This window comes from Lonchura striata, chromosome Z (assembly GCF_050655825.1).
Source record: "Lonchura striata isolate lonStrDom1 chromosome Z, ASM5065582v1, whole genome shotgun sequence".
In the NCBI taxonomy this organism is placed as follows: Eukaryota; Metazoa; Chordata; class Aves; order Passeriformes; family Estrildidae; genus Lonchura; species Lonchura striata.
In genome coordinates, this window is record NC_140740.1 from 3,584,251 (window position 1) to 3,597,863 (window position 13,613).

The 13,613-nt window shown below is 39.1% G+C and overlaps 1 protein-coding gene across 4 annotated transcripts in view; it reads right to left on the reverse strand.

Annotated features, from left to right (window-relative positions):
• Nucleotides 1–13,613, reverse strand: part of MEGF10 (multiple EGF like domains 10) — an 85,574-nt gene that overhangs the window by 19,839 nt on the left and 52,122 nt on the right. For all 4 annotated transcript variants that reach the window (XM_085566322.1, XM_021551837.3, XM_085566324.1 and 1 more), the window contains exons 12-13: nt 11,299–11,462; nt 8,330–8,432 (exon numbers count right to left, since the gene is read on the reverse strand). In XM_085566322.1, coding sequence (XP_085422448.1) covers nt 8,330–8,432; nt 11,299–11,462 — 267 coding nt within the window. The remainder of the gene's footprint in view (nt 1–8,329; nt 8,433–11,298; nt 11,463–13,613) is intronic.

Sequence of the window (13,613 nt, forward strand, 5' to 3'; positions counted from 1 at the left end):
AATGCCAGCAGGCACCACTGTGGAACTCAGACCGTATTGTGTCTGCAGCACTTTGCATTAACAATCAGGTTTTATTGTAATGCCTCTACTGAATGAACCCTCCACTAAGGGAAAAGTGGATTGGATCCAACCACAACCATGTCTTGCTTTGTAAGTATTTCCAGCAAAATATGCCATAGGTTCAATGGCTGCCAGAGTCCTAAAAAAAGCAAACCAGTTTTACATGTGACAAGGAAAAAACAAAACAAAACAAAAAAAAAAAAACTCTTTTAACTTTGAACACCAGAACCAACTGCTTGTAAAAATCCTGAGAAATAATTACATGGTTTGCTGATAGATCAGACTAAGAGCTGACTCCTCAACACCCCCAGCATGTGCCTTGCAAAACTGCCCAAATCTAAAAATCAACTCCCTCATTAGAGGAAAGGTAGAACCCCAGACTCTTGAACTGTTTTTCTCTGCAGGACAATCAGCAGACTGAAGAATCAAATATGTGTTTCAACAGATTGCACCAACCTGTGCCAGCATGACGGAAGAACACCTGACTTTAAAAATCCAGATACTGACAGACAGTACATAGGCCACCTCAAAGCCCTAACTGCACAATGATCATCAGTACTGACCTAAAACAAACCTTTTGTCAGAAAATGAAAGGCTGCTTACATCACTCCTTTTTCACTTTCTGCCTGCCTAGACAGTGTCATTCTTCTGTCTCCATCTACATTTGAGAGTCAGTGCTGACTTGTTTCTCAGCGGTCTAGTTCAAACTTTTCATTAACTCATTGCAGCTAATAAAGAAGAGAGGTTTGATTCTGAGAGATGCTGGTGCACAAGAGCAGTGTGACATCACCGCATTTTAATTCATTTTTTTCCCAGAAACAAGACCACTTCTTCCAGCTGCTGCTTTGCCTGGTGTTCCCAAAATTGAGAATCTGGGTCTCTAAGTCTGTGAAAACACAGGCAGAGCACCTCAGAGGGTTATCTGCCATATCACACTCGGTGCACCCTGCTGCAAAGACGTTTTTCACAGCCTCAATGGGTGTCAGCGGTGCTCAGTGTATAATGGTCACTATTAACAAGCCAGTGGTTGCCAAGAGCTACCAAAGTGCATTATCTGAGATTATGTAGACCAGTGACATACAATAACACCAGGCTCAATTATACTGCCTTGATCTGTGCACAGAGGATGCTTTATGACAGCAGAGTGTCTGAGGGGTGAGGCAGGCACGCTGGGATGGGGAAGACAATGGGTCCCATGCTGCACAGAGCCACAGGGCTTAAAAGAGCCAGAAACTACCACTAAAAATGGAAAAAGGGGGAAGAAAGGCTCCTTCAGTACACATCAGGGAAAATCATCCCTTAGGGAAACTGAAAAAACCTTTTATTGCCCACTGTCATCCCTTATGAAGAATGGCATCAATCTACTTAGGAAATAAACAGTGTACACTAAATATCACTGAGTAACAATAATGACAACATAACACATGCAAGACTGCTGAATATTATTCTGTTTCACTGTAATTTTATTATATTCACTCTTGATCATTAGGAAAATCAGTTTTACTCCTCTGAGTGTAAAGAACAAATGTAGCAAGGCTGAAATCTTTTAATGCATCTCTATTTATTAAAATAGCTTTCAGTCTTACTCATTATTTATTTTGGTAAGTTCACAAGGCACTTAAAAATAACAAGTTGAGTTTCATAACTTATAGTTGTTAAAACCAAATTTTTGTATGTGATTTTTATGTATTTTTGACAAAGAACAGGTTAGAAATATTACAGGGATTTAAAAAATTCAAGGAATTAATTTCCAGAGTGATGCTTTTTATGAAATTTCACAAAAGAAAGCTATGCTTTGATAGAAAAGCCAGAAATTATTCAGGAAAAAAGAAGCATTTTTACTAGAACTTGCAAAGCAAGATTAGACTCAGCTTTTACAACAGTGTTACCAACTGGTTGATGATTGCCACAGTTTTGTGCAAGTATTAATCTCCTACACAATAAAATTGTTTTTATTAAGTTTTCATGTTGGTTCTGATACTGATAAGGATATCTGCGAGAAAATGTTTTTGCCAGAACTATGGACAAAGAGCTCTTTGATGGCCTTCACAAGTTGCTAGGCAATAGCTGAATGGTCATGATAAACTTCAGCTAAGCTGCTCTGAAGAAATGCTCGTGCATTTAATGCCCAGTGCTTTATGCTGGGGGCCTCACATCCAAATCAGCATTCCCCCAGCATTCGTAATTGCATGAATGAAGTGAAGAATTCTTCAGGGATACCACTCCTCCTGCCCATGCTAGCAGAGTATTTGCACACTCCCTATGCTGTATTTCTGAGTTGAAACTTAGTGATCCACCCAAGTCAGATCAACACAGAGCTGATTTGTTTTAGCACTTGAAGGGGAGGGGGAAAATTACCAATTATTTCTTACTATCTTCCCAAGCAAATTTACTATTGGTGTAAGTGCTGTTTTACAGCTTATTACGTTTCCATTAGTCTGATAAAAGGTTATCCAAACGTCAAGAATAATTTTTTTTTTCATAAAGAACATGTATTTGCTGTGCACAATTCATGTTAAAACACATAGAACTTTCCAGTATAACCTCTCAGCATTAAAAACTGGTGTTCTTCCCGTGTGTCAGTGCAAAATTTGATATACAGCAGCCCAAACTAAAGAAGGAACAAGACCTTCAAAGGCTGGAGGAATCTTAGTGTCATTAAAGCTTTCTCATCATGGTCCAAGAGCTTGCCCTTCATATTTGAGAAAAACTGACACTTCTATTCAAAGCACCTGCAACTTCTGATAGTGAGAATTACTTTCCTAATTTCTCTGTCAAATAATGGATGGGCAGCCCAAAGAAAGGGAGGTGGTAGCCAGAGGAATTAATATAAGTGTCCCAAATGGAGGAGCTAATGAGAGGATCAGAGATTTTTCTGTAGAACTTAACATTCCAGCTGCTTCACTGCAGCAGCAGAAGAGTCGTGGCTGGAAGTTTTGGTAGGAAGTTAGCTAGAAAAGATTGTCAACAAGGACATCTGAGTTTGAAGGCAGACATTCTTATCTGCAAATTTTAGTGGCAGAATCCCTTTTGAGATATGTGTGGTATCCTTCTGAAGGCTGTACTCTGCTGCATACTGCTATCCACTCCAGAAGTGCTCTTCTTTTAATCTATCAATCTCTAGGCAGCCACCAGGAGATAAGACTTCTCCCTTCTTTAACTTCTTTGTAGGCAGAAAACATATACACTTAATCACTGATTTAAAGCCATTTTTTTCCTAAAAGGGTGGCATTCCTTCCACATAAAGTTCCACCACAGCACACAGAGAACAGACATATGGACACAGTGAAATCCAGATGTAGGGTGGAGCCAAACCTCTTACTGGAGAATTCCTCTCCCCAAGTTTGAAAAGCAGATTTGTCATTTACCATAAGAGAGTGCTCAGACATCATTTCATTTTGCAGCTCATGAGTATTCCTCCCAGTGGGGCCTCATCCTTCTGGAGGCCAGGCGAAACTGGTGGCAGGAGAGGGAACATCATGTTTCTACAAGAGAATCTTGGGTGCACTGGTGCTACAGCAACAGCTCATTTTTGCTCCAAAAGTGAGCAAGACCCATGACAGGACTCTTCCAATTCTGTTTTTCTGCTTCGTAGGATGAGGGGAAATGTAAAGCTGAGGGTCAAGGCAGAGCTGCAGCCTTCCAGCAGACCTGGGTGTTTCCACCAGTGGGGTGGGTGTCAGATGGCAGACCTCCCCTTTATAATCCAGCAACAAATGTGCCTCTCAGAAATACTGTCAGAAGCACATGGAAGGACACAGAAACAACACATCTGGTGATGGGTGAGCTGAGTAATGCCAGCAGGTGTCCAGCACAGAAAAAGTCACTGACACCCCTCCTGCTGCAGGCTGTGGATGAACGCTCTGCCTGCTGGTGAAATGTGGGCTGATATTACTGCATCTGTCTTTTCCACAAACCACTGCCATTGTTTTGGTACAGATAGCAGACTAGTGGTATTTCATAATCCCTGGCATCACATAGCCTCTAAATCGATTTTGAGAGTAACAAATGTCGCGCCACCCCGACGTGACATCTCTTCACAAATGCAAAGGTGCTGCACCAGTGGAAGCAGAGCAGCGATGCGTGATCAGGAAAACCCACATCACTGCAATTACACTAATAAACTGCCTGGAGGGAAAAAGCTTTTGCCATTTTAATGAATTAATCATATTGCTTTACTTAATTTAATTGAGTAATGACTAATGCAAAACCTCTATTTGCAAGGATATAAGTTCCCTAATCTTTCAGAAAATTTGGGAGAGATTTATTTTGACAGCTGCATGCAGAACAGATAAGATTAAGGGATGAAATTATTATGGTGCTTGTTGGTTTGCTTGTTGAGAGAACTGTTAGATGTACTTTTTTAATGGAAAGCAATCCAAAGTTTTGATATCCTTTAATAGGAGAATTATCATTATCTATCAGGAGAGTATATTTTCTGTGTGTTTCTTCTGTTCTCTATTTTAATAGTTCTTACTCTTTTCCAGTCTCTGCCTACTGAGAAATAAAAAAGAATTTTCCCTCCAACTGAAAAAGAAGTTATTTATAAGATACAGTGAAAATGTCAAGGGATGAGGGAGTTTGGGGCAGACATCATCCTCTGTGTGGGCGGATGTTTCTCATTTGTGCCATCCTGTCATGTGGCTCCTGGAACGTGATGGAATGGACAGACTGCCAGGAAAAAAACATCACCCTTAACTCTTCCTTCCCTAAACAGAATCAAGCTGCTGCAGAGGGAAAGCATTTTGCAAACTACAAAAGAGCACAGGATTTCTAACAGGGGTCCTGTAAACCTAAGTTGCTTTTGGTTAGCATGAAACAGAACCCAAATGAAAACAGAGGTCTAATGAAAGTTAATTTTAACTGTTTCTTGAGTCTTTTAACACAACAGTAAAAAACGGGACTTTTACTCGTAAGCAGAATGTAATAAGGAAAAGAGAACACCCTGGGCATGCTCAAAAACCAACGAAAAACTACTTAACAAAACTAAACCTTAGAGCATCTCACTGTTGACCCAGTGGGGAACTGCAGCTCTGTCTGGAGGCTGAGACCAAGCCCTTGTGCCCACGTCAGCAGCTCAGAGCTCCCTCACACCCTGAGGTCACTGATCCACCCTCCCCATGCAGCTTTTCCTGCTCCTCAGCCTTGTGGGACAACTGTGTCACTCCTTCGTTTGCTTCTGAAAAGCTACATAAACTATTCCCTCTGATGAAATTCCCTGGGGGAAGTGCTGTTCTGTTCACAGGGCTGAGGAAAACGCTGTGTTTAAAGTACCTTCTCGGAAAGTCTGTGTTATTTTGATGGCATCAAAACATCTTGGGAAGTTCACCTTGGTGAACTTGGATTCGCTTTGGTGTCATGGATTTACTTGTGTTTAAAACCAAAAAATACAAGTTCACATTTTTAAGCTTCCTCAAAATGTATTTCTAACACTAGTTAAAACTGGTTTAACACCAATGGTTTTAAACAACTAAATCCTTCATTTGGGTTAGACAAGCATTAAACTGATCTAAAATCTGGTTTTCCCTCTCTTTGTTTTTCAGCTAGGTAGGTAATATTACCCACCCAAAACTAGTATGTCTAATGGATACTTTCAAAATTCCAACATAAAAAAAAAAAGCAGCTAAGCTACTCTAACATAATTTCTTTCATTTTAGAAGCTCCTGCATTTTCCACATATCCTCCACCTGCTTCTCCACACAACTCTGTGCACAACCTCCCTCCTTAATCCTACAATCTTCTGCTATTCCTGCAATGCACTGTTACAGCACAGCTATTTGAGAGCCCTTTCCTGAAGTATTCCCTCCTTTTTTTAATCATTCCAAATATAAGCATCTACACAAAGCCTGGATTCCTCTCTGGGTATTGCTCTGACATGTGAAGTGTGGGAGGAGGATTTTTCCAGAGACTGAGTATAAAGTGAGCTATGCTGTGGATGTTGTAAAGTGTGTCTAGACATCACCAACATGTCAAAACTAGTCTGTCACACACATGCTGTTCTGGTGACATCATCCAGGCATGGGGGGCTCCATTTTATCAATAATTAGGCCTGAAGTCTCTTGTGAAGTATTTTTCCTAAGAACAAAGGCGAAGTATGATTTCACTACACAATATAACTGTATTATGTCTTTATCTTATTATATATTATATAATGTATATTATTGATATATTATCCTTTCCCATACCTGAATCCAAGTACAGTCAAGGTCTGTGCTGCACTTGAAGCCTCTGTCACACCCTGAGTTAGTTATATCACACTGGCCAGGTAATTTTTATAACTTGTTATAAAACAGGTTAGGCTAGATTTTTAATCTGGCCTTTCAAAACTGCTTGTTTTAACCTGGATCCATTTATTAATATATTCTGACCATGTCTGTCTCAGTTTTAGAAGACTCACAGGATGTACTGCAAACTGTGCCTTTAGGACTTGTGAACAGCTCTACCTACCTACACCATTAAGATCAGCAACTTTTCACAGGTTTTTTGTGGTGGGTATTCTTTGATTGATAGATTTAGTAATTTATGAGATCACATTTTGAGTAGAATTGAATGTAAGTTTGTGGAAATGTGTCCAAACACACACACAATTACCTGAAAACTACCTGAAAGTTAAGGACATTAACATCATAACAAAAGAAACACAAACTAGTGTCAGGAAAAACAGCAATAGCTGGCATAAGGCTAATGGTATTTTTTCATAATTCACTAAGGTAGCTTCTACTATTTTCTGCACTCCTGAGGCATCTGAGTGGCTGATGGCAAGTCACACTGCAGTTTGTGGGAAGAGAATTGAACCAAAAAAGTCCTGTCTCAGTTAGGTGAGTGCTGGCTCTTAAAGCTCCTCTCATTCACACTGAGAGGATATGGTGAGACAGGCCTTCTCAAATAGATAATAAACAGAAAAAATGAGTAAAGAGGTTTACTGAGTAAAAAATGAGTAGAGAGGTTTGGTCTTCCAGAGCAAAGCAGGAGCTCTTCCTGCCTATCTGTATCCCCTAGAGATTTCCACTTCCTACCCCCAGTAATCATGAAAGTCATGTTAATCTAAACAGAAAGTAGAAAAAGCAGCAGGTAAGCTGTAATCAGCTACAGTTAATCAACCTGAATCATAGACACCAAGTATTATGTACTTCAAACAAGATGCTGGCAATCCATCCACCGAGCTAGGAAGAAAGAGCATACAAAAATAAAGGTTCGGGGAAAAAAAAATAGTAAGACTGTATCTATCTGAGGAAATTATAAGTTTACGTCCACCTACTTTGTCTAAAAGCATCATAGGAAAAAACAAAGCCATTCTATCATGAACCTACAACTCAGGCTAAATATTAGTTTATAGAAGAGTGAAATAAGTCTAAAATCACAGATAAAACACTACTTTTCAGAGAACAAAAATGCTTTGCTCATTTAAGATTTGTTTTTCATGCTGACTCCTCATTATTATATGGAAGGAGTCCACACAGACAGGTGAAGTGTGATGACCCTTGCAACGTTACAACATCACAGGGAGGCAGCTGGAACACTCCAAGAGGGGCAAACTTACAGTGTTAATTAAACCTTACTGAAGATCAAAGAGCTCTTCCAAATTTAAAGCTTAGAAATCCTTATGAGACCTAAAACTCCCTTCTAGAGATAATTTCATGACTGCCTTCCTGCACAGTTCTAACGTTTTCAAAAAATCTTGCTTTAAACTAGCAAGAGGGTGCAGTAACAGTGCCAAACACAAATTTTAGTGAATGATTTGACTGACAATAATCCTTAAAATCACAATGTAAAAAAAAAAAAAAAAAAAAAAAAAAAAAATTTTGCAGAAATTTTCATACAAGACAAAATATGTGCAGAGAAACTTAAAAAATGTTGAGACATTGAAATGGCAGCACAGTTGTCTTGGTTTGAGACAAGCTAGGAGGTTGACAAGTTAGGGCAATGGCTCATCCTCTTCTTGGCTGCCTGAACAAAGCTTCCTGAGTTCCTGTGCACAATGTTTTACCCCAAAGCTGCCTGAACAACCTTGGATATTTACAGCTGATCACCACTTTTGCAAGGAATTGTGTAGTGGAGATGCCCAAGCTTTAAAGTTTCTCTTTCTTGACCCAATTTTCTGCAGATCACACTGGAAAACTTCCCCACCCATGAGTCAGAAGGGGGACAAACAGGCCACAGAACTGGAACCGCTTGCCCTTCCAACCTCACAAATCTTCCTTTGCCCACAAAGCCAAGCCCCACTGGTGGGAAACTCTGGTTTTGTGCTTCCCAAGGGTGTCTCCTGTACCTGACCATCCTGGGAGGCAGCGGCAGTAGCCCGTGGTGGGGTGGCACCCGTCGGCATGGCTGCAGTCACAGCGCTCGGCGCAGTCCAGGCCGTAGGTACCATCCTGTGGCAACAAAAAACAGAACACCCCAGAGGTGATGGCAGCTGGGAGTTAGAGGAGAGAGACAAGTTAGGGTCACCCAGCCTCAAAAAGCAGCCACAGATCTTTTCTGAACCTCCAGGCTGCTATTAATGTAAAACACTTGTGGTGTTTGGAACATGTCAGCATCCTACACTTGCGTTTTTTCATGAAAGTGGGGAAGATAAAGAATGAATTATGCTCTCTTGAGAAACCCCTTAATTAAAGCAATTAAGTCTCCTTTTTGCATCAAACACTGAGATCTCTGCTTGTGGGTCAAAATGGGTACCACACAGGGGCATAATTTTAAACAAAATGAGTGAAAACCATTAAATTATAAGATACCTTCAGTGTGAGATTCATTGCATAAATAAGGCAAACTATCACTTTCTTTTCATTGGAAGCATTTCTCTTGATTAAAAACATTTATCTCAACACTGCAACATATACTCCATCAAAAAGAGAAAATCTTTGGCTATGGAACAGTGCACAAAACAAAACTTTCATTTTTACCTGTGCAACATTTTTTGAACCAACAAAAGATTACAGTTCCAAGTGGAATCACCCTGTTGGTGTATTTCCTTTTTCCATAGAAAACATCTAAACATTTGATTTTGCTTTTCCTGCTTCTTCCATAGAAGCTGGCACACAGATTTGTGGATAATTTCACACAAAGTCAACCCAAGAAACTCAGAAGAGCAGATTCTTTACAATCTGCAAACAAGGCAAAGTGTAAGAGTCAACTGACTTCAAATAAAAAGTGTCAGAACCAAATTTAAAAAAAAAATAAGCATGGAAAAAAGGCCAGTATAATTTACTGTAATACTTCATTAATACTTCAGGGTTACCCACAGCAAAGGCAAAAATGAAAAAATCATGTCAGTTTTAAACCCCAATAATTTACAATAAAGGCTAAAAAAATAAGTGTCGGTCACATTAAAAATCTGAATAAAATCTATATGAAAAGTAATCTGCTGTTCTCTGTTGTTCATGCATACATTCCAACCAAGTGCCACAGGATTTAGCTATTCAACTGCCAGTCTTTCAAGTCTAAAGTAGAACAAAATCTTACATTACTTCAGTGTAAGGAGCCTTTCACTCATCTCAATAATACATTTTTATATACAGAAAAAGAAAGATTAAGCATTTCCTTTGCATATAATCAGATTTGGAATCAAAGGAAATCCTCAAATATGCTGTTGAAAAGTAGTATTTTTAGCTTGCTGTGTACTTGGACTCAAGTCCAAACTGTAGCTCAAATCTTGAACAACAATCTGAGCAGTGATAATAATGCTCTGAAGTTACTGAAACAAACTAAAATACATTTATTTAAATAAAATCTCTGCTCAGACATGAAAAACATTTCAGACAACTGGAAGTATTTGAACTATTTTTTAATAAATTATTGTATTTATTATTATTTGAATAAACAATTTCTGTTTATTCCCCTGCTCTGGAATTTTGAAGGAGAATTTGCATGTGAAATAGTTGAATGCTTATGGACATTGTTTGATGCAGATAGAGAGAGGGAGAGGAAGACAATGAGCTTGGGCATGCTGAATTACCTGATACAGAATTGCTTTTAAGCTTTATTTTACTAAGTTTGGGGTACTGATACAATTGCTCTGAAATTATATATGTCTTTTTAAAATGTCAGTTTTGGAAGAGCTAATGCAGCTTGGGAGGTCTCATCACCCTTCAGAATCAGGCACTAAGTGATAAACAAAGCTTCTTGAGGAAACAGAAAAATCAGTCTTCTGATGGAGATGCATTGTCGGAAACACTGCACAGGTGGTACTGCCAGCAGCTTTCCAGAATATATTTTATTTTCTCTGCCTCTTTACTCACTACAGGAGTGCTTCATCTTAAAACCAAAAGCAAAGACCCAAAAAATCACTCTTGATTCACTAGTGCAGTTCAGCAGAAAAAAAAAATCACTGAAAACAAGGTGATTTTCAGTTTTTTACTGTAGTTCAGCTACTCCCATCATCTAGATGCTGAAAGAAGCTTAAATGTGATATGGGAGAGGAATTTATAGGGCATGTGTTCACTTTGGGTGATTCCTTTGCAGTTACATCAAACCAACAACCTGATCTGCAGATACATTGCAAAAGTTACCAATTGACAGGGAAAGAGAAAAGGAGGACAGAGAGCAGTTTATTTTCATAATTAGTTTTGTTAAAAGTTTCCCAGAAGATTGATGTCCATCACTGAAAACAGTGGACTCTGGAAAAACCCACTTTTATAAAATACTTCTTTTTTTTTTTTTTAAGTGTATGAAATATAATTGAAGCCAAATAGTTAACAATAAAACAAATACAATTGCAATCTTACGACTTAAAAACTTCTGAAATTATGTATTTGAATTTTTGTATTTTATTTCCCCAAAGCTGCAGATTACAAGGTGGAGCAGAACTAATCAAGAGCATGCCACTGTCCTCACAATGACTTCTGATTTTCCAAAGTCTATGAGAGAGGAGAAGCCAAAGCCCCAGTAGAAAAGCAAAGACCTGTGACAGGACTGGGTGGCAAAAGTAGCTTCTCACTTTTGTCTGAGAAAGAATGAGAATTCTTTATTCATATTGTAATACAGATGTAAGGAAAAAAGTAATTAAAATGACATTATTTTATTTGGGGTGTATTCTTCTCCCATTATTTACACTTAAAAGTAACTGAACAGTAGCATTTTGATACCATTTGATGAAGAGTGTTAGAAGGATTGTTAGTGCCTGCACCCCATCGTGTGTGTCCCCAAGGGACTCATCCCCATGGAGACAAAGAATGACAGATGCCCCTCCCTGCCCAATATTCTCCTACAAAAACTCAAAATTCAGTGGAATTATTAAACTACCTGGCAAGGGAGTTCACATTTCTCTCCCCTCCATCCTGGGGCACAGGTACAGGTTCCATCCAGAGCATTGCAAGCCCCTCCATTAAGACACTGGCAGGTCAGGTTACAGCCCAGTCCCCATGTGCCACTGGGGCAATTTATGGAGCAATCCACACCATGCCAACCTGCCAAAAAAAAAAAAAAAAACCAAAAAAAAAAAAAAAAAAAAACAAAAAAAAAAAAAAACAAAAAAAAACAAAAAAACAAAAAAAAAAAACAAAAAAACAACAACAAAAGGGGATTAAACAGAGAAATTAATCAGGTTTTCCCCCACTCCTCTCAGATGATGTTTCATGTCTCAGATGGGCAATACTGGGGTAAAATTCACTGCAGGATTTATCAGCAGCTTCAGCTGAGGGCTTGTCCACGTTGGAACAAAGGTGTTCAAGGGCACCTTGTAACATCTGTGCACAGCACACATCTGCAGATGGGTGCCAACAAGCAAAATAGACTGATGGAAGATCTGAAATGGAAATAGAGGCACCTTGACATTTCACTGAGAAGCTCTAAACAACACTGAGAGTGTTAAGGTGTAGCCTGAAAATAATTAGGAATATTTTCCCTAGGCTCAAGCTGCTGCTTTCATAATTGTTCCACCAGCATTCAACTCAGACAGTCCTGTATTATGGTTTTAATAGGTATCTAACAAAACAACCCAAAACAACAACCACCCAAAAAACAAACAAAAAACCCCCCAAAAAACCAAACAAACAAAACCCCAAAAACAAACAAACAAACAAAAACCAAAAACCCGCACGTAAAAATACTGAATAACTTGGATCCTTTCAGGAAACATGGAAGACCGTTTAGATTATTTCTGTACTTCTCTCCAAATACAAAAGAAATGTAATGGAAAATAGCTCTAAAATGCAGCATTTGCCACTGATCATGCCCAATAGCAATGGTTTGCAGACTGGATAGACTGAGATGTGAATAGATTTTTTAAAATGTGATCATCCATTGGATTCAAGAGGAGCAGTGTGAAGCAGTCAGTCACATATTAACATCACCAGTGACACAGGCCAACTTTCTAATTTTGTACCTTGTTTACAGTAAGAGGAGGGAAAAATAATTCTGCACTGAGACTGATCAATAGGCTATGCAAAACACATGCACAGAAATCAGGCTGCCTCGTGCTTCACTGATGGCTTCAAATTTAGGGGTCATTTCAGGAAAAAACATATGTTTTGTAATTTGCCTGGGAATATTGAGACTCTTTCCCTTAACTGTCTTCCCAAGATTTATAATCTTCTTTTGTTTACATGGCAAGTACCTAGGTTCAGTTTAATTTTACTTTTTGCTGTCCTCATTCACTGTAGTATGATTAAAATTGCATGGGGTAGGGGAAGATAGGATTCTGCGCTGCCCAAGGAATATTTTTATCCTCACGACCTAGCTGCTTTGCAGTATCTACCTGAACAGTGCTAAATTAGCCCCACTCTCTCTGGAAAGAGTAAAAGTTCCACATCTGCTGCACAACTGATTTAAAAGTGTCTGTTCCCTGAAAAATGTAGTGGTTATTTGTCTAGCAAACTCTATTGGATGAGATATTGGGAATCAGGCCAGGCTGGACACTGGGGCTGGAGCAGCTGGGACAGTGGGAGGTGTCCCTGCCGTGGCAGGGGATGGAACAAAATGGTCTCTAAGGTTCTTTCCAACCCAAACTGTTACCAAATCCTCCAAAATCCTAGGTATAAATAAACCCCTCTAACACTGTCTTCTCTGTGTCAGCAACTCAGGCATTCATTTATTCCTGGTCAGGGTCTGTGTGCGTGTGTGTGTGTGTCTGACAAAATTCTGGCCTCCACAGAGAGGCAGACACAAAACTTTTTTCACTTATTTATCCATTTTTAGCAAAGAAAGATACTATTATTCATTGGTTCTAAATCATGTAATTCTCTTCCATTACATAGCATTCTATCCTCTATTGGTAATTGATTCCTCACTTCTCAGGCTAATTAGTCTGTATTTTTCACTCGTTTTATTATCTTTTCCACAGGCAGAGTTTCCAACACACATACATGGAGTCTTGTTATCTTGATGTCTTCCTCATCTTCTGGTTTCTGCAAAATGTCTTTGTAGCCCATAAATTCTGTAGTTCTTGCATAGGTTTTAAACAACTCATCTCGCTCTCTCCCTCCCCCAGGCTTTGTTCACTGAAGCATATCAAAATTAGCTAAGGAAAACTTGGAAGTTTCAGTAACTTTTCCCAAGTATTCCCACAACAGCTGCTTATGACAAACTTTGCTAAATTGTGGCTAGAAGTGATTAAAAAC